Raw genomic sequence first — 21,472 nt, 5'->3', positions numbered from 1 at the left:
ATAATCGAGGATTTTTTAAAATATTTTCTCAAGAGCTAGAATCGTGAATTTTTTAAAACATTTTCTGAAGGAGATCCAGAGCCATAATCGTGAACTTTTTAAAATATTTTTTCAAAAACTTCCAGAGCTATAATCGTGGACTTGTTTTAAAATTTTCTCCAGAGCTATAATCGTGGATTTTTAAACTATACTCGAGGATGTTTTAAAATAATTTCTTAAGGGCTTTCCAAATCTATAATCGAGGATGGTTTAAAACATTTTCTCGAGAGCTTCCAGAGTTACAATCGTGAATTTTTAAACTATTTTCTTTTAAAATATTGTTTTAAGAACTTCCAGAGCTATAATCGAGGATTTTTTTTAAAATATTTTCTCAGGGACTTCCTGAGCTATATTCAAAGATGTTTTAAAATATTTTCTCAAGGACTTCCTGAGTGATAATCGTGGATGTTTTAAAATATTTTCTCAAGAGCTAGAATCGTGAATTTTATAAAACATTTTCTGAAGGAAATCCAGAGCCATGATCGTGAACTTATTAACATATTTTATCAAGAACTCCCAGAGCTATAATCGCGGACTTGTTTTAATATTTTCTCCAGAGCTTCCATAGCTATAATCGTGGATTCTTAAACTATTCCAGAGCTATAATAGCGGATTTTTTAAAATATTTTTTTAAGGACTTTCCAGACCTATAATGGAGGATGTTTTAAAATATTTTCTTATAGGTTTTTCAGAGCTGTAATCGAGAATGTTTTAAAATATTTTCTCAAGAACTTTCAGAGCTATAGTCGTGGATTTTTTAAAAAATTTTGTTAAGGACCTTCCAGAGCTTTAATTGAGGATTTTTTTTCCACAACATTAATCTTAAGGGCTTTCCAGAGCTATAATCGAGGATTTGTTTCAAATTTGGTATTAGAAGTTCGTAATGGATATGACAGCCTATGACAGAAAATTGTTTGTGCAGGTCCACGTTTTGGTATAGCCCACATATAATGATACCTCCGGATATTCGGTATTTTGATGACTTTAGTGACATTTTTCACCGGAATTGTTTTACATTTTGTATTTGAAGTTCGTAATGAATACTACAGCCTATGACAGAAAATTGTATGTGCAGGCCAACGTCTTCGTATAGCCCCCTTGTAACGGTACCTTCCGATAATCGGTATTTTGATGATTATAGCGACATTATTCACCGGAATTGTTTCAAATTTGGTGTTTGAAGTTCGTAATGGATACTACAGCCTATGACAGAAAATTGTCTGTGCAGGTCCACGTCTTCGTATAGCCTCCCTATATTCGGTATTTTGATGATTTTAGCTACATTATTCACCGATTTTTTTTTCTAGTTTCGCATTTGAATGGCTTATGTCAAAAGTTGCCTATGAAGGCCCACGTCGTCGTATTGGCCCTAATATAAAGGCTGCATTCGGAATTTTCAAGATTTTAACAGAATTTGTAACGGATTTAATTTTTTGGAAAATTCGTTCCAAATGTTGAAGGGCATCCAAAGTTCGGCCCGGCCGAAAAAACTGCAACCACTATATAACTGAAATACAAGGATTCCAAGGAATCTTAATCCGATTTTTTTTGATTTTTAGTTATTTTATTCGACCTCTATTTTAAATTATTTCAACTGTAAGTTTACAAAAATTGAGCTCGAGGTCTATGTTGTTTTCTTTAATAATATTTATTTTTTATTTTCGATATTTCGTCCTGCGACGGAAGACATCATCAGGAACAATATTTTAAATATATAACAAAAATTATACAAAATCTTGCCAAGTACCGACATCGACTTTGTGTTGTTGTCATCTGTTTTGTCACTGAAAATTTCAAATGTGGAAGAGGGGGAACTTACCCCCTTTATTTAGGTGACTTTACCATGTAGCCCTACTTTTAAAATTCTGCTGATTTTTCCTAAAATTATGTTTTTTTTCATTGCACTGTTTAATAGTTGTTTTTTAAAAACCATTTTTTAAATGATTAAATATTATTTGTTTATTCCATAAAAATGCATTTAAAATTAAAAAAAAAAAAGTTTTCGAAATCTATAATTTTGTGAATTTAATATGTTCTCAAGATCTTTTCCAGATATCTTATTTCCAAAGCCTTTCTAAGTTGTTATTATTTCATTTATAAAAATAATTTTTTCAAGGTCTTTTGAGTTTTTATCATGTTTTTTTTTTTAATTTTTCTAATAGTTTTTAGCCCTATTATCGCAAAGTTTTTAAAAGTATTTTTAGATTTTTATAAAATATCAAATCAATTGTTGTGAATTTTTTGTTGTTGTCTTGCCCCCAATTAATCCCACGTGACCAAATGCAATTAAATTAAATATCGGAACAAATGCTTGTTCACGATGTCTGACAAACATGAATAGAAAGAAAGGAGTGGGGGCCACATCGAAAAAAAAAAAAACAACCTGACACCATTTGCAAGTTCGCAAAACTATCGAGTGTGAAAAATCTGACATAAATAGACACAACTGGATGTAGGTGTTTTTTGTATTTTTTTTATATACATATATGTATTTTTATATAATTATATTTATTTATTTAATTAAACCAAACTTCTAATTGTGAAAATTATCAAAGCGTCATCTCCCACCCGTCTCCCGACAAACAAAAAAAAAAAAAACATAATCACATGTCTGTCGACGTAATTCAATTATAACAACTTATTTCAAACACTACTACTTTTTTCATGAATTTTCACAACAACTTAATCACATTTCCTTTCATTTGATTTATGTAGAATAGCATTGTTGTTGTTGCTGCTGTTGTTGTTGTTCAAAAAATATTACTAATTATCCAGGTTACATAAGTTCGTATATTCGTATAAATGCCGGGTGAGTTATGTTTGCCACCACAGCCGTAACCACCACCGGATGTTATGCCAAATTGAACGTAACGCAGTTGCTGATGTTCGTAGGGAACGGCCGCGAACATAGGTCCTCCCGAATCGGCCCGACATGTACCACGTTTATCGGCTCCGCCACCGGCACACAAAAATTGTTCCGGGGCAATTGCATTGTGGGGATAGAAATTTTGACAAACCGCAATATTTTGTAGAGCTATGGGGGCCCTGAGCAATACATCCGAGGCGTAACCTGTAAAGAGCAAACAAAGTGAGAATCAGGGAGAATTTAGAGACATTGAGATATACCTTTCTCTGTCACCCCCCAACCGGCCACAATTTGTTGGGAGGTTATGTGTGGTTGCACCGCAGAGTCCAAGGGCAAACAAATCGGTTTGATGTGGGCTGTAAACAAATAAATGAAATTTGTATTTAAGTTTTGGAAGTAATACTTCTATCCTCACTATTAAATGTCACCGGCCTCTGCAGGCGTATCAGGGCTATATCATGTTGTATGGGATGCAGTTTATAATTGGGATGTAGAAAAACGCTTTCAATACCAACATCCTCATAGGGCGGTGCACAATTCCATTTGCGGCTAGATTTGTAATTTTCACAATCCTGTTCGGTTTTGAGGTTATGGTCACCCAGGCGTATGGAGAAGCTGGAATGAGACTTGATAAAGCTTTCAAAAATCCAGGATTTTTGCTCATATGAAGAAGAAGAAGAACATATATAAAAATATTAAAAAAACCTGAATTTTAATGAGTCTTTCAAATAATATTAAATAAATGTAAAAAAATCGAACACATAATTTTCACATAAATTTTGAATTTAATGTTCTCCCAGATATATGAATTATTCTGAGATTTGCAGTGAAATTTTGTGTAGAATAATTCCTCCTTTGACACCTTTGACCTTAAATGAAATTTTATGTTTCTTTCAGGCTTCGAATCGAAAAAAGTCCAACAAAAATTTGATCAAGAAATTAGGAAATATTATTGCGGTTTTTGGCAATATTGATTCAAATATTTTTTTAATATATAATGGAAATAGAGATTTTTTTTTTTTTCTTCGGTGACTTATAGTGAAATTTGATGAACAATATTTTTGTCTTTGACATCATCCTTCTAAAATGATGTTTTGTGGAACTATCTCGCGTAAACTCGGAGTGCTACTTTCATTCTAAAGGTTTTTTTAAAGTTATGAATTACTGGTAGGTATGATTTCGACTTTAGATGTATTCTGGGGATCTACAATAGGTATACACAATTCTTTTGTTCGGTGACTCACAATGAAATTTGACCTGGAATAATTCCTCCTTTGGCACTTTCCACAAAAAGTGAAGTATTAAGGGAGATTTTGGCTTGGATTGAAAACATGTTAAATTAGCAGTGAAAAAAGGCAAATACATAATTTTCAATTGTAGAATATACTTTTCGAATGTGATTATCTTAAAACCTATTATACCTAGATATATGGTTTATTCTGAGATTTATAGTGAAATTTTGTATAGAATATTTCTTCTTTTAACACCTTTTGCCAAAAACGAAAATTTATTTTACTTTCAGGGGTCAAGTTGAAAATGGCAATAAATTGATCAAACAAATTAGAAAATATGTTCGTTTTTCGTTTGCTTTTCGCAAACGTTGATACAAATATTTTCCTGATGTACAATGAAAATAGAGATTTCATTTCTTTGGAGACTTGGAGTGAAATTTTATGAGGAATATTTTTGTCTTTAACATCATCCCCTAAAATAATGCTTTGTTAGAGAATTTTGCATAATATCACAAAAACTAAGGCTTTAATCCTAAAATGTGTTTTTAATTTTTATGAATTCATGGCGTTTAAGTAAGATTTACACTTTTAATATCTTCTAGAATCTATAGTAGAATTTTATGACCAATAATTTTGAAGAATATTTTGTCATGTTACGGTCCCGTTTTTAGGGTGTTTTTATGCATATTTTGAAAAAAGTACCAAAAAGACCCATTTTTTGACTCGATTGAGGGTTAAAATGTTCGACCATAATAAACCTCGTATTGTAATCAGTAACATAGCCACATTATATACCTACAATTAACGGAACCCAAGGAATCTTAGTCCAAGAATTTTAAAAATTGTTGAAGAGGTGGATTCTGGCACCCTCTACAGGGTGAGATGAAAAACTGCAACAAAGTCAAAAGCAATAATTTTCAATTTTTTTTTAAATTTTATTGAATGGAAGCAAAAAATGTCGGAAATAGCATAACATTTTAGAATAAGTTTAGATTGATCACCTTTGGAACGAATTATGGCCTTCAAAAGGCCACACGTCACACGCTGCTTGAATGTTGCGGTATTTTGACTCATTCCCGGCGAAGATTTATTCACATTTAAATGATGGAGTGCTCTAATGATAGCCCCTTGCGGTTTTCCAGCCAAAGAAAATCACACTATCACGCTTGAATTCCGGATAACTTTTTTTCTGGAAAATTCTCACCAAATTGCTTTTGTCCGCTTCTAAACAATATAATGAGCTGTCACTGGAATTATTTTAACAGCTGTCGGACGACTGGCTTAGAAATGACATCAGTCTGAAGTTGGTTGCAGGTTTTTCATCTCATTGTAATCAGTAACGTCATTATATACCTAAAATCAACGGAATCCAGGGAATTTCGGTCCGAGAATTTTGAAAAATGTAGAAGAGGTGGGATCTGGCGCCCTCTATTTAGCTTTTTTTGCGATATAAATTTCCAAAATGGCAATACACGTTTCTTCAATTTTTAACTCTTCTTTCATAATCTGCAGGATTTCTGCCGTAATTATTGAAAATATTTAAATTTGTCGCATAGTGTCATAATATTTTTAAAAATCCATAAGCGACCTCTACATGTGAATTTCATTGAGAATATTTTCCGTCTCTGAGAGGATTCGATTTTATACATTTTGTGGGATTTTAAGAATATCTTTTCAATGCCTCGAAGAGTTCTACACGAGGATCTTTGGGCATATTTTTCAAGGACTGTAAGACATTTATACTTGGATTTTTTAAGAGAATTTCTTCGACACCTAGAAAACCTAAGAATATTTTGATATGTGGTTTCTTGAAATGTGGTTTCCAATGAATATTTTTTGAAGTCCTAGAAAGCCTCTAATCATGAATTTCTTTAGAATATTTTTCAAGCCTCATTTTAAAACCATTTTTTAAGATAGGTGGCCTTGATACGTGGATTTTGAAGAATATTTTCCAAGCATGGATTTTTTTTTCATTTTTATACCCTACAACACTATGTGTTGGGGGTATTATAAGTTTGATTGGGCCAAAAATTATGTAACACCTCGAAATATTGGTTTCCCACATAGGAAAGTATATATGGATCTTCCTATCTCGCCGAGCTGAGTCGATCTAGCTATGTATGTCCGTCCGTCTGTCCATGTTAATTTGTAATCACTCTACAGGTCGCAATTATGGCCCGATCTTCACGAAATTTAAAATGTAGGTGGGGTTAAGGTCAGAATAGAACCCTATTTCTTTTGGAGATGATCGCATAATATTTAGGGGTTGAAATGGACCAAAAACTGAAAAATTTCCTGATTTTGCAGTTGCTCTACAGGTCACAGTTATAGACCAATCGAAGCGAAAGTTAGCATGTGCTTTGCAGAAGCCTTCCAATTTTGATGGTCATTTTCCATTAAACCGCGAATATTTTTAATCCCGGCGAAATCACAAATAGACGAACCGGTCAATTCTGACCGTTACGTAGATGCCGATAGTAAAAATATCGGATATATATGGCGAAATATATAAAATGTATATATACAAAGGAAGGGGATGTTAAGGGGATTTTTGCACTTTACAACACAGGTCGAGGTTATTATTTATATACAGATTGCAATTATCGTCCGATCCTCACGAATTTTTTTACAAAGGTAGGGTTAGGCTCAGAAGGTCTAAGCCTATTGTTTTCAAAGATGTCCGCAATATATTTAGGGTTGAAATGGACCACCAACTCAAACTGTTCCTGATTTTGCAGCCGTTATAAAGGTCACAAATAGAAACCAAAGGACGCGAAATCTTTCATGAAGTTAGAGTTTAAGACAGCGGGTAGAATGGACCACTACTTTTGTGTGACAAAAATAGCAACATTACTTACAGGCGATATCCGAAATACACAATAGGCGAACTACTGGCTTTTTTATGCTGACTTCGTTGACGAATATAGCCAAATATCATAGACAAGCCAATCGTATAGATGAGTCTAAATTTGTAGATGCAGAGCGGGTTCTTGCTTTTGGAGGTGATCGCAAAATATTAAGGGGCTAAAATTAACCAAAAAACAGCAAAAACTCCTGATCACACAATTGAAGCCAATCGACACGCCTGAGAAGGGAGTTAAGGACAGGGAAGGATTCTAGCATTTTCGATGACCATTGTATTATATTTAGCTGTAAAATGGACCACAACAACTAACAGCTCAACGGAGTGCGTAAATATTGGGCAATTATCCCTGGTCAAAATACTAAGAGTAATATCTGGGCAGTGCTCCGTGACATAATTTTAAAAGCGAAATCTTCCAAAATGGATGGAATGGACATAAGGGGGTTTCTAACATATTGTAGTGTTGTAGGGTATCACATGGTCGGCCACGCCCGACTATATCCTTTGCTTACTTGTTTAATAATTAAAATGTTTTGTCCAAGCCCAAGGATGCCTCTAAACGTGGATTTTCAAGACTATTTTTTGAAGCCTAGAAGACTTTTAGATACCTACTGTGAATAGTCTTATAGAGCCATCTGCATCCAGAATTTTGTAGGAAAGTATTTTCAAGGCCTAAAGAATTGGATGCCTTGATACGTGGATACGAGGATTTTGAAAAATAATTTTTAAAGCCCTGACAGACCCCTAGGCATGGATTTTTTAATTTTTTGATAAATACAATATTTTGTCCTCTTAACGTGGATTTTCATGACTATTTTTGGAAGACTAAAAGATTTCTAGATATCTACCGTGAAAGACTCAGAGCCACCTGCATTCAGGATTTTTTCGGAATATATTTTCAAGGTGTAAAAGAGGTCTACATGTGGATTTTAAAGAATTTTCCATGCCCTAAAAGACATGTGGAAGGGGATTTCTAAGAATATTATTTAAGCCCTATTGAACGTTCTTCCAAGCCCTTGGAAATATGGATATTTTTAATATAATTCTTTAAGTTATTGGAGATTTGGCAATTTTATATTTTTTATGATTTTTATAAAACCAGAAAACTGAACATTGGCTGGTCCTTAGATTTTTTTTGAAAGTTTCACAATAAGTTTTTGGTTGGTTTCCCATACTTACACCTCATTACTTGGCTCCACACAATGTCCTGCGGTAAGGACATATTGATTTGTGATCAATGTCCCGGCACAGCGAAAACGCTGCCTAGATTTTTTCCATCCTCTCGATTCCAACAACACCATCCAAGGATATTCTGAAAGTCTGACAATTTCTCCATTTGCTATGCGATCACCATTCAAATGTCCGCAAGGCATTGAACGTAGAATACGTTCACCCGGCGGAGCTTGGAGATAATTCACCGCGGGACGATGATGGAATCGTGCTGGTGGTGAGTTCGGGGCAACTGCCGCCTCGCCATTTGTCAACACCTGAGAGCCACTGTGATAGGGATAATGGGGATTATGAACCATGGACGGCGAAGGTGATGGCCTGGCCAATTGTCCGGGAAACTGTAGAGGCCGAGGTGGAGGGACGTGATGATGCTGATGTAAGTGCAAATGATGCTGCTGCAAATTGCTATCGTTGACATCATAGAAAGCACAGCAGGCGTAATGCTGTTTAGAATAGAAAATAGAATGGAGAATATTAGAAAGTGTGTTTTTATTTTCAAACTTGACATTCATCATTGTTTATTGTTTGTTAATTTATTTTTTTTTTATTTATTGAATACTAACCACATTCGCCCGAGTGCCACAATGACTTTGACGTATGTAGCGTGTAATGTGCTCAGGATAGGGTGGTGACCAATTCTGGACAAGCCATTCAATGCGACGACACTTGGCCATTGGAACACAATAGCCTTGGGTGTAGTCGGGGGTAAAACAGCCTGAAATGTAAAAGAAAAATTAAGAAATTTTCTCATTTTTTCTCAAATTTAAATAAATCCATTTTTTTTTTTGAAATATCCCATATTTGAATGAAAATAAAAATAAATAAATAAAATAACTTTTTAAAATTCAATTTAAAAATCTGTAATTAAATTTGATATTGTCCTCTTGTTCTTCTGTGGGACCATATATTTGTTCAAAATTCTTCTTCACTTCAACCTACTTGTATAGGCATTGGGGGCAACACCATTTGTTTGTCCAAATATCGGGGTAATACAAATACTATGGACTACTAAGGCCATAAGCCAGGTCTGGAGGAATTCCTGGAATTCCATTTTAATGTTTATTTTCTTAATTGTTTATTATTATTTTTTTCCAAAATAAATTTCACTATTTTATGTGCAAATATTTTATTTCTTGTCCACACATGCGAATCGACAAGAGTTTGACCAACAACTGATAAGACGGACCACAAAATTGATGTGAATCTCTATTTTTGTATTCTTAGATTTAAGAGATCTTGAGGTAAAGATTTAAATTAAATAGAAGAGGTTGATTTTAAGAGAACAAGGTTAAGAGTGTATGGTTATGTGGGGGATTTACAAAAACACTGTGCAAAAAAAAATAATAATAATAATAATAATAATAATAATAATCATAATAATAATAATAATAATAATAATAATAATAATAATAATAATAATAACAACAACAATAATAATAATAATAATAATAATAATAATAATAATAATAATAATAATAATAATAATAATAATAATAATAATAATAATAATAATAATAATAATAATAATAATATTACTACTACTAATAATAATAATACTAATAATAATAATAATAATAATAATAATAATAATAATAATAATAATAATAATAATAATAATAATAATAATAATAATAATAATAATAATAATAATAATAATAATAATAATAATAATAATAATAATAATAATAATTGCCGCTCCCTTCAACCCTAAGTATCTATTTGGCCACGCCCACTTCTTTAAATCCATATGTATAAAAAATAGCATAAACAAGTAAAAAAACATTATGTTCGATCGGGACGAACTTTAAATACCCTTTTGCATAATGCAGTTAAACTTATCAACAAACCATCAAGTGCGTGAGGCTGTTATATGGGGACATACAAAAATGAGAGCCTTTATAGACAATTTTTTACTTCAAGGATTGCCATCTATTAAATCTTTTAAAATAAAAATGATGCCGCTATTGTTTACCTCTAATTTAACAAATTTCCATTTTTAGTCAAAATCTCCTTTAATTCTTTTCTATTTGGGGAAAGTTTTAAAGAAAGACATATTCTACACAAAATTTCACTATAAGTCTCAGAATAAACAATATATCTGGGTATAATTGTTTTTAAGAAAATGATGTTCGAAATTTATATATTACCAGAAAAAATTATGTCTTTATGTTTACTTCTTGTCTAACACTTTTCCATTCTAAGTCAAAATCTCCCTTAATACCTCAGTTTTTGTGGAAAATGTCAAAGGAAGAAATATTCTAGATCAAATTTCATTGTGAGTTTCCTAACAAAAGAAATTTATATACTTAATATATACTATATAAAAAATTTATAATTTTTTTTTATTTTCGACAATTTTAGCATTTTTGCTTCCAAATGGAGGAGAGTATTAAAAGTTCGGCCCGGTCCGACTCGGAACTTAACTACTTTTTTACTTGTTAGTTCTACTTTCATAATCTGCTGGTCCTATTCTGTATTTTTCGCACAGTGTAAATAGTTTCCCGAATATTTTCTTCTTTATATTGAAGAGCTCTTAAATAGAGAGTCCTTAAAAGGTGTTCTATGAAAATTGGACTTCTTAATTTCTATGTTAAGATGATTTATCTAATAATACTTTTTCCGGAGAAGACGTTCCAAAGGGCCTATGATTTCTAGAAAAAATATTTATAAAAAAACATCTCAAAATATCTTCTATATTTAGAATAAAGATCAAGAGGTCTTCTAAGCATGTACGACCTTCCAAAGAGTTTCTGCTTCTAAAGGAAATTTCTTTGGCCAATAATTGCTTGAATTTAATTACTCCTTATTCTATTTATTCTTTTTATTAATTTTATTAAATTATTCCTCACTTTATTTATCACAAAACTCATTAATTTTAAATAAATATAAAACTTCTCTAAAAATAAACCATTTCATTAATGAACGCCTAAAAGTATGCTTTGAATTATTGATTTCACTAACCTCTCAATAAACAAGCAAATCTAATTGAGTATTTTCCTTTAATTTAATAACAAATTTTGTCCACAAACTTATCAAAAATGCCAATGGCTGTTTAATTGACTGACGCCAGCTCCCTCCACCCCTCCCCCCAGAAAGTAACGCAAAAACTGTTAAAAAAGAATCAACCTATAGACATGGATCAATCAAGTACTGATGATGAAGAAGAAGCCAATTATAAATGCTGATCACAAATAATGGAACGTTGTGATTCGTTGCCATCCCATTGGCATACCAATGAGTTATGGTGACCACCGTTGACTCTGGACAGCAGACAGGTGGGCCGGTAAACTTTCTTTGGTAGTTGTGAATAAAAGCCGTGGTCAGTTGCAGACTTCAGCTGCAAGTCAACGGTTGGAACAAAGAAATTGAAAACAAAAATTTTTTGGAATTAAAAAAAAAAAAAAAATTAAAAAAATTCAATTGAAATTAAAAGTAAAAGTGAGAGAAATTGAAAAGAAGAAGTGAATATGAAATTTTGGAAATGGAAATGTTTTGGGGTGTTAATTTTGATATTGGTGATGCCATGCCTGGTAATGGCTATAACAGCCACAGTGGAAAAGGATAAAATATCTTCTAGTGAGGAAGCTGAGATTCCAGAGGAGCCGGTAAAACCACCCACTGTACTGGGACTGGAGCCGGAGCAGAAAACACAGGAACCTTTAATTGATGTGAACTTGAAGAAGAAATCCTCCTTGGCTGGCCTTCCAATGGACCTGACCCTCTCCAATATGACCAAACTGTATTGGGGTTTCAATAATGTTTTTGGAGGCTCCGCAGGAGCAGGAGCAGGAGGAGGATCAGGCAAACCATCCAAACCCTTGGTAGCCAATTACAATGATGTTCCCGTTGTGGAAGATGAAAGCAGTTTTGGTGGCTTCGATCGTCATCCCTGTCGTCGGGTGTGTCAACAAGGCAAGTCCATGACTTGCTACTATCGCCTCATTGTCCACAACTACCAGACTCTGGGACCGGAATGCCAACGTTGCATTTATGAACCGGCCACCTGTGAGGCGGAAAAATGTGTCTATGGTGATGGGGTGCCCAATGAAATAATGGCCGTTAATCGTCAATGGCCGGCGCCACCCTTGGAGGTGTGTGAAGGTGACACCATTGTGGCAGATGTTATCAACTATTTGACCGAGGAGACCACCATGCATTGGCACGGATTGCATATGGCCCAGACACCGGATATGGATGGGGCGCCCTATATTACCCAATACCCTATTTCTCCGGGAGAGGTGCAACGTTATACCTTCCCTGTGGATCGCAGTGGCAGTAATTGGTATCACAGCCACTATGGGTCACAAAGAGCCCATGGAGTGGCAGGATCGCTGGTCATACGTCAGACCAAGGAGAATAATCGCCATGCCAATCTCTATGATTATGATTTGATTGAACATACGCTGGTTATTCAGGATGTGGTGTACAATGGCGATTTGACTCGACCTCGCAATATTGTTATCAATGGCAAGGGTAGGAACCATTTGAACTCATGGGCCGACAATGATTCCCGTCATCGTTACGAACGTCTCAATGTCTCACCGGGTATGCGTTATCGCATGCGTGTCATTAGCAATGGTGTCTTCAATTGTCCCCTGGAATTCTCCATTGAAAATCATCGCCTGCTCATGGTTTCCACCGATGGCAATGATCTGCAGCCGGTGTATGCAGATAAATTCTTTATGACCTCAGCGGAGAGATTTGATTTCATTTTGCAGGCCAATCAATATCCCGGCAATTATTGGATAAGGGTCAAGGGTTACAATGACTGTGAGAATTTGAATTTATATCAGGGAGCTGTATTGCATTACCGGGGCTCATCTCGCAGCCGGCTGCCAGAGAGGCAAATATCCGATGATCTGAATCAGGCGAATGAACTGAAAGCCTTACCCGCGAACTCCATTATTGGTGTGAATGTTATGGCTGAGTTGATAACTCCGGATAGGAAACGTGAACGTGCGGATGTACCCACATTGGGCCTGTCATCGCTGACACCACTCTCCTGGCCACCGTATACGAAATTTTTAACGTATTACTCAAGTTTTGGGGCCTTGCGTCTGGACAACGAAGCCTTTCTGCAGGTGGATGACATCACCTTTGCCTATCCCACGGTGTCGTTGCTACAGGGACGCCATCTATTCAATGATGATAATTATTTTTGTAATCGCACTGCTTTCTATTTGGCCGGCATCAATTGTCGTCGCACGAACTGTGAGTGTACGAATGTTATCCGAGTGCCGGCGTACAAGCCGATTGAATTGGTCGTGGCCAATTATATGAATACAACACATCCCTTCCATTCGCATGGCTATACGTTCCGTCTGGTTGGGCAGGATATTGTGGGGAACATTAACGATTTGAGAAATGTGAGTATAAAAGAAATTACTAACCGTTTTCTTTTAAATATTTTCAAAAAATTATTTTTAAAAAATCCACGTATCTTTAGGGGCCTTAAAAAATTATTTTTAAAAAATCCACGTATCTTTAGGGGCCTTAAAAAATTATTTTTAAAAAATCCACGTATCTTTAGGGGCCTTAAAAAATTATTTTTAAAAAATCCACGTATCTTTAGGGGCCTTAAAAAATTATTTTTAAAAAATCCACGTATCTTTAGGGGCCTTAAAAAATTATTTTTAAAAAATCCACGTATCTTTAGGGGCCTTAAAAAATTATTTTTAAAAAATCCACGTATCTTTAGGGGCCTTAAAAAATTGTTTTTAAAAAATCCACGTATCTTTAGGGGCCTTAAAAATTGTTTTTAAAAAATCCACGTATCTTAAGGAGCTTTAGAAAAATATTTTTAAAAAATCTACGTATCTGTAGAGGTCTTAAAAAATTATTTTTAAAAATCCAGGTATATTTAGGGGCCTTAAAAAATTACTTTAAAAAAATCCACGTATCTTAAGGAGCTTTAGAAAAATATTTTTAAAAAATCTACGTATCTGTAGAGGTCTTAAAAAATTATTTTTAAAAATCCAGGTATATTTAGGGGCCTTAAAAATTACTTTAAAAAAATCCACGTATCTTAAGGAGCTTTAGAAAAATATTTTTAAAAAATCTACGTATCTGTAGAGGTCTTAAAAAATTATTTTTAAGAAATCCACGTATATATAGAGGTCTTAATTTTTTTTTTAAATCCACGTATCTATAGATGCCTTAAAAATTATTTTTAAAAAATCCACGTATCTTAAGGGGCCTTAAAAATTATTTTTAAAAAATCCACGTATCTTAAGGGGCCTTAAAAATTATTTTTAAAAAATCCACGTTGTGAAAGGAATTTAAAAAAATATTTTTTTTTTTAAATCCACGTATCTATAGAAGTCTTAAAAATTATTTTTAAAAAATCCACGTTTCTATAGAGGCCTTAAAAACTTATTTTTTCAAAAATCCATGCATCTTAAGGAGCCTTAGAAAAATATTTAAAAAAAAAACTCGTTTCTATAGAGGCGTATCTTAAGGGGCCCTAAAAATTATTTTTAAAAAATCTTCGTATTTTAAGGGGCTTTAAAAATAATCTTTAAAATACAAAAGTTGATAAAAGGCTTTAAAAAATATATTTAAAAAAATCCACGCCGCTAAAGGGTGTTTAAAAAATTAGTTTTAAAAATCCATATTCAGTAGCTCTTCAAAAAAAGCAAATAAAAAAGCTGTAAGTTCTGCCGGGCCGAAATTTGAATACCCTCTACCATTTGGAACGAATTTGGCAGTTTATAATTTATCAATTAAATCAATTAAAAATTCCGTTAAAATCTAAAAATATCGCATGTAGCCGTTATATAAGGGTCTATACGACGACGTGGACCTGCACAGGCAATTCTTCTCATGAGCCATAATCGGTGAATAATGTAGCTAAAATCATATTGGGGTTATACGAAGACGTGGACCTGCACAGCAAATTTTCTGTCATATGCTGAGTATTCATTACGAACCTCGAATACCAATTCCGGTGAATAATGTCGCTAAAATCATCAAAATGCCGGATATCGGGATCTACCGCTATATACGAAGACGTGGACCTGCAAAGACAATTTTCTGTCGTAGGCTGTAGTATCCATGAAAATACCAAATTTGAAACATTTCCGGTGAATAATGTCTCTAAAATCACCAAAATACCATTGTATGGGGGCTAGACCTACATGACCCATATTCAATACCAAAAGTCATGCAGACGCTTCATCTAGTTCGGAAGCTAGAGTGATTTCCACAGACGGACAGACGAATAGACGGACGGACTTCGCTGAATCGACATAGAATTTTATGCTGGTCAAGAATATATGTACCTTGTGGGGGTCTGAAATGTATATTTCGAGGTGTTACAAACGTAATGACAAACTTAATATACGCTCCATACTATGGTGGAGGGAATAAAAAGGAAATCCTCGTATATAGTTGTCTTTCAAAACAACGCTTCCAATAAATGCAGGTTAATAGTTGTCTTCAAAATAATATATAAAAAAAATCCGCTTTCAGAATTTATTTAAAAATATCCAGGTTTATAGTCGCCTTTGAAATATAGTTTTTAAAAACCAACAAAATAATTCGAATCTTAGTTTTTTTTTTTTTAAATTAACCTTTATAAATTTTTATTTATTTTTTTTTTTTTACAATTCTCTTTCAGATTCAAGAATTGGATCGTCGTGGCCGCTTGAAACGTCTACCCGATGACTTCCCAGCTGTTGAAAAGGATTCGGTACAAGTTCCGCCATTGGGTTATATTATTCTACGTTTTATCAGTGATAATCCCGGTTTTTGGACCTTACACTGTCACATTGAGGGTCATGCGTTGCAGGGAATGACGGCTGTCATGAAAGTCGGAGAAAATCATCAAATCAAAAAGATAACACCGAAACTTATGTGTTAGAAGAGCAGTATGAAATTTTAACCAATTGTTAAGTTATTTATTTGTTAAATATTATATGAAGATATAAAAAATTAAATAAAGTATTAAATTTAAAAACCAAAATTAAAAAAAGGATGGTTGGATTCAAAAAAGTAAGTTTTAAAAAAAAGACGCCGTTTATAAAGTCCAAAAAAATAAGCATGAGTGTACATTTGGTATCTTTTTCTCTTTTACACCTTATGCTAAGTGAGGTTAAATCATATTATCATAAGTGTCTTGCAACCACTCAACAAAGAAAGACGTGTTGTCTTAAGAAAGATATAAATACTGGTTTACAATGGATCAGCCGACCCGGATATGTTGAATAATGAAGAATTCGCCTTAACGTCGAGGAAATTCTATCAGCCGTGCTAAAACTACTGCTGCAATTGTTCCCAGAGAGAGGATAAGAGAAGACTGTGGTGGTGTTGTACACACTTTCAGATTGGGCTTCATATCTGAGATCTTCAAGTAGAAGGGGCGAGGCTATAAGCCCATATCCCCAGGAAGACGAATCGTTTATTTGGCCGCCACTGACGAAGTTCGAGAAAAGACTTAACCATGGAAAGGACACAAGCTGATCGGAAGATCCATGTTAAAAAACTGCGAATTTGCTGCTTCTGTCTACAACACAAGGCAAACTAAAGATGGCTCAACAACAGACGGTGCCAAATGTGCAATGCAAGGTATCATACGCTGCTGCACGTGAATAGGGCTTTAACGAGAGAGAGAGAGAGAGACAAGAGATGCTTTGATTCATGCATGGATGACGGTTGAAAATAATGTAAATAGCTAGAGAAATAGTCGTGTCTTATATATATGCGCAGTTATTAGAGAAAACAAAACGTGAAATGGTGGAACTATGAGCAACAAATCTAAAGCTTGAATGTAGCCTGAAGGTTGCTGTAGATGCCAATGTTGGTCTTAAAGAAAGATTGATGTTAATGAAAGTTCTGGTTGCAGGAGACATAAAGTTAAAGGATGATGTGAATAAAAATAAACGTTGTGTTCTACAAAACCTAGCGAAGGGACTCAAGTCCGTATTGGTGGCTGAAGAGGAAAGGGCTCATGCAGTATGTGTTTAAGCAAATTGCAGCGTGAAGTCTTTGGAAGGGGAAGTAAAACTGCTTTCGGAGGGTTTCTCTTCTTGAGAGGAGGTCCGTAGAGCAGATGAAACCGAGGGTGAAGAGTTCGCTGCGAAAATACCAGAGTAGAAGACCCCATTATTGAAGTTGAAGAACTTGGTGAAGATACAGAATCAAGTCCTGAAGACTTGTAAATACTACTGCAAACCACAGAAGAATCCAAGTGGTAAAAAAAGGAAAATATTATACCCAAGTAAGAATGGCCTGCTGCAACGATAAATGATGGCTCTGCCAAAGAAGGATTACATCAAATATCAGATTAGAAAACCCAATTACTGAAGTTGAAGTACTTAGATGAGAAACAGAATCAAGTCTTAAAGACATGAAAATACTACTGTCAACCTCTGAAGAATCCAAGTGAAGAAGCAAAATTTCATATTCATGTTTAAACGGCCAACGAGATGAAGACGAAAAAGAAGGGCCGTCTAAGATTCTGAAAGAAGCTCAAATTATCAGGAAGATGAAGATACTTAGTAGAAGTGGTGCAGCCAGAAAATAACAGGTTGAAGTGGCAAGAATTTATGTACGTTTGCGATCCTGTACAAGGTCTGTAAGATGGCACTGCTGGAGAAGGATCTCACCAAATACTGAATTTGAAGTACTTGAAGGAGAAACAGAATCAAGTCCTTAAGATATGAAAGTACTACTGTCAACCACTGAAGAATCCAAGTGGGAAAAGTAGCAAAATGTCCTACTCATGTTTGAACGGCCAACGAGATGAAGACGAAAAAGGAGGGCCATCTAAAATGCTGGAATAAAAAGATGCTGAAAGAAGCTCAAGTTGTCAGGAAGATGAAAATACTTAACAGAAGTGGTGCAGCCCGAAAGAGGCAGATTGAAGTGCCAAGAAATTATGTACGTTTTCGACACTGGAACGATAAGCCGTTCAAGGTCTGTAAGATGGCGGTGCCAGAGAAGGATCTCACCAAATACCAGAGTATAAGACCCCATTACTTAAGTTGAAGTACTTGGAGAAGAAACATAATCAAGACTCGAAAGTACTACTGTCAACCACTAAAAAAACCAAGTGGCAAAAGAAGCAAAATGACATACTCATATTGGAACGGCCAAGGAGATGAAGACAAAAAAGGGTGGCCATCTACTGAAGGGAGCTCAAGTTGTTAGGAAGATGCTTACTGAAAGTGGTGCAGATAGAAATAGAGTGGCAGGAAATTATGTACGACTGCAACGTTGATAAAATAAGCTGTCCAAGGTCTGTAAGATGGCGCTGCCCGAGAAGGACGACACATGATTTGGATTCTGTCTGGAAATGAGGTGGGATCTTGAAAAGAGGCCACATTTAAAATATGGAGGTGTATCCTGGGCGCTATTACTTAATTTTTTTCTCTGATATTTTGTACAGGCCCATATTCGAAGGACCCATGGACCCATTCTAATCGACGAGGCTTGTCCGCAGGCCACATTCTTTGCGTCAATTGATTTTTGTACGGGAACAAATGCAAATCAATGCGAATAATCCGTTGTAAAGTGGACCGAGCCATGCCCAACTGCTGAGAACGGCGTTTTTGGGATGTTCTTGGGGACCTCTCAACACTGGCTCCTACGGCAGCGATATTCTCGGCCGATCACCTTGGTCAACTTTTATATGGCCTCTTCGGATTAGAAAGAGCCCTACCAGTCGAAATTTTTTCTTATAAACGCTTAATGGTGTTGTTAGAAGGCACACTTCTCACATTTTTTAATGTTTTAAAAGCACGTTGAGTTTGCACAATTGACTTCTTGTAAATTTCAACTATTTCAGAGCGTTCGCGAGGCGTGTATTGGTTCACGGTAAAAATCTGCTTGGATTGACGCTTCAAACGCGGTATGTCATTAAGCGATGTGACATCTCTGTCAAAAGTTATGGCGTTGCCAGATGGGTCCGTCGAATATGGGCAACCCTGTATGTATTTTTATCCTTGCCGAAAATTGTCGAGGATAAGTGAAAATGTTTTTATAATAAAGAAGAATAGTGGGGCCACCTAGTATATCAAGATCTCCAGAAAGTATTTTAAGCAATCCACATCTATCATAACCTTGAGAAAAAAATTTTATAGTTCGTCAAAAAAAAAAACCTTCGCCTTACAACTTATTTTCAAATTTATTCATAATCTCAATAATCGGATCATTGATAAATTTCTTGACTTCTTTGTGCAGGGAGAAGTCACCATGAGCCCATGAGGGATCTTCCATGTGATGCATGACACGATTGGGCAATTTTTCTGCCAAACGTTCAACATCTTCGACAGCAGCCATTGTGTCATTGTCACCATACCATAAATGGACTTCTGAGGTAATGCGCTCTACAGGATAATCAGGTGGTGTGAGTTGGCCATATAATTCCATGTTCTTTGTCGGTCCATAATCATAGAGACAGAAATGACCCACATAATGTATGGCCTTTTGTCCTTGACCATTCGTGGCCAGCGCGTAATCAATCATGGCAGCGATATCATAATGGCCAATTTCATGCCAACTAAAACGCCAGAAGTACGGGTGATTTGTGGACCTCGATGTGTGATTGCGACTATAGGTATTGCCACGGGCATTGCCAAACCAGACATCGTAACCAGCATCGGCTAAATTGAAACCAATTCCCGAATCTGGACCGACACACATCCAGGCATCAGAACAACTGAATAAACCATGTTGTATCAAAACGACAGGGCGTTGGGCATCTTGATTTTGTAGCTTATGGGAATAGGGAATGCGAAAGAGGGTAATAATATAGCCATCCTCGGTGGTCACCTTATGGGTTTCTGCTGGATAACCATGGGCTCGAATGCGATCCGCCTAGGATTAAAAATTTAATTAAAATTCATAAAAATATGCCTTTCACAGATTCCTTCCTACCGTGGTAATTTTGGGCCTCAATGTTAGCTGAGGTTCAGGATTTTGCAAATATCTCAAGATATCCGCAGTGGGCTGAGCACTAACAGCCGTTATTGCTGCCAGCAATGCAATCCAGAGGCACGTCTTCATGGTACGGAAATTTCTTTAAAACTGTCGAAGGCACTGGTAAACAGGTGCTATTTTGGTCTGATATAAATATATTTTTTTATCAATTATTAGCCACTTTGAATAATCTTGGTTGAACTACTGTCCTCTCGAACCAATTGCTCATGATAAGATTAAAATTTAAATACTTTCAAAAATTAAGAAATGCACAAAAATCAAAACATTTCCAAAGAAAAGGGTAGCTGAGAATTCAAAAAATAATTTTTAAAAAATCCACATTTGGGTTGGACTTCAAAAAATAATTTTTAAAAAATCCACGTTTATGTTGGTCGTCAAAATATAATTTCTAAAAAATCCACGTTAATGTTGGCCACTAAAACATAATTTTAAAAAATCCACGTTTACGTTGGTCGTCAAAAAATAATCTTGAAAAAATCCACGTTAATGTTGGCCCTCAAAAAAATAATTTTAAAAAAATCCACGTTTATTAAAGACTTGAAAAAATAATTAAAAAAAATCCACGTTTATTAAAGACTTGAAAAAATAATTTTTAAAAATCCACGTTTATTAAAGACTTGAAAAAATAATTTTTAAAAATCCACGTTTATTAAAGACTTAAAAAATAATTTAAAAAAAAATCCACGTTTATTAAAGACTTGAAAAAATAATTTTAAAAAAATCCACGATTATTAAAGACTTGAAAAAATAATTTAAAAAAAATCCACGTTTATTAAAGACTTGAAAAAATAATTTAAAAAAAATCCACGTTTATTAAAGACTTGAAAAAATAATTTAAAAAAAAATCCACGTTTATTAAAGACTTGAAAAAATAATTTTAAAAAAATCCACGTTTATTAAAGACTTGAAAAAATAATTTTAAAAAATCCACGTGTATTAAAGACTTGAAAAAATAATTTTTAAAAAATCCACGTTTATTAAAGACTTGAAAAAATAATTTTTAAAAAATCCACGTTTATGTTGGCCTTTAAAAAATAATTTTTAAAAAATCCACGTAATTTTTAAAAAATCCACGTTTATGTTGGCCTTTAAAAAATAATTTTTAAAAAATCCACGTAATTTTTAAAAAATCCACGTTTATGTTGGCCTTTAAAAAATAATTTTTAAAAAATCCACGTTTATGTTGGCCTTTAAAAAATAATTTTTAAAAAATCCACGTAATTTTTAAAAAGTCCACGTTTATGTTGGTCTTTAAAAAATAATTTTTAAAAAATCCACGTTTATGTTGGCCTTTAAAAAATA

The 21,472-nt window shown here is 34.4% G+C and overlaps 3 protein-coding genes across 3 annotated transcripts; 1 reads left to right on the top strand and 2 right to left on the bottom strand.

Annotated features, from left to right (window-relative positions):
* Positions 1–2,529: 2,529 nt before the first annotated feature.
* LOC101901590 (serine protease grass) lies at positions 2,530–9,388 on the bottom strand. Its single transcript, XM_011294770.3, has 6 exons — positions 9,170–9,388; positions 8,794–8,945; positions 8,180–8,673; positions 3,321–3,520; positions 3,166–3,261; positions 2,530–3,109 (listed from the first exon to the last, which is right to left on the bottom strand). Exons 1-6 carry the CDS (start codon positions 9,279–9,281, stop codon positions 2,790–2,792), a joined length of 1,374 nt encoding a protein of 457 aa, XP_011293072.1. The 5' UTR covers positions 9,282–9,388; the 3' UTR covers positions 2,530–2,789.
* A 1,979-nt stretch (positions 9,389–11,367) lies between these two features.
* Positions 11,368–16,154, top strand: LOC101901758 (uncharacterized). The gene is made up of 2 exons (XM_059128578.1): positions 11,368–13,596; positions 15,849–16,154. The coding sequence occupies exons 1-2, from the start codon at positions 11,698–11,700 to the stop codon at positions 16,089–16,091; spliced, it is 2,142 nt and encodes a 713-aa protein (XP_058984561.1). The 5' UTR covers positions 11,368–11,697; the 3' UTR covers positions 16,092–16,154.
* Positions 16,155–19,325: 3,171 nt separating this feature from the next.
* On the bottom strand, positions 19,326–20,277 carry LOC101893285 (lipase 3-like). The gene is made up of 2 exons (XM_059128561.1): positions 20,108–20,277; positions 19,326–20,047 (listed from the first exon to the last, which is right to left on the bottom strand). The coding sequence occupies exons 1-2, from the start codon at positions 20,234–20,236 to the stop codon at positions 19,337–19,339; spliced, it is 840 nt and encodes a 279-aa protein (XP_058984544.1). The 5' UTR covers positions 20,237–20,277; the 3' UTR covers positions 19,326–19,336.
* Between the last annotated feature and the right edge of the window lie 1,195 nt (positions 20,278–21,472).

Source organism: Musca domestica, unplaced genomic scaffold (assembly GCF_030504385.1).
Source record: "Musca domestica strain aabys unplaced genomic scaffold, Musca_domestica.polishedcontigs.V.1.1 55, whole genome shotgun sequence".
Taxonomy (NCBI): domain Eukaryota; kingdom Metazoa; phylum Arthropoda; class Insecta; order Diptera; family Muscidae; genus Musca; species Musca domestica.
This window is presented reverse-complemented; position numbering and strand designations above follow the sequence as displayed.

Coding starts and splice junctions, on each gene's coding strand:
- LOC101901758 (XM_059128578.1), top strand. CDS start 11,698: ATGAAATTTTGGAAATGGAAATGTTTTGGGGTGTTAATTTTGATATTG. Junction 13,597..15,848: donor ACATTAACGATTTGAGAAAT/GTGAGTATAAAA, acceptor ATTCTCTTTCAG/ATTCAAGAATTGGATCGTCG.
- LOC101901590 (XM_011294770.3), bottom strand. CDS start 9,281: ATGGAATTCCAGGAATTCCTCCAGACCTGGCTTATGGCCTTAGTAGTC. Junction 8,674..8,793: donor GTGGCACTCGGGCGAATGTG/GTTAGTATTCAA, acceptor TATTCTAAACAG/CATTACGCCTGCTGTGCTTT. Junction 3,262..3,320: donor GAGGCCGGTGACATTTAATA/GTGAGGATAGAA, acceptor ATTTGTTTACAG/CCCACATCAAACCGATTTGT.
- LOC101893285 (XM_059128561.1), bottom strand. CDS start 20,236: ATGAAGACGTGCCTCTGGATTGCATTGCTGGCAGCAATAACGGCTGTT. Junction 20,048..20,107: donor TGAGGCCCAAAATTACCACG/GTAGGAAGGAAT, acceptor TTTTAATCCTAG/GCGGATCGCATTCGAGCCCA.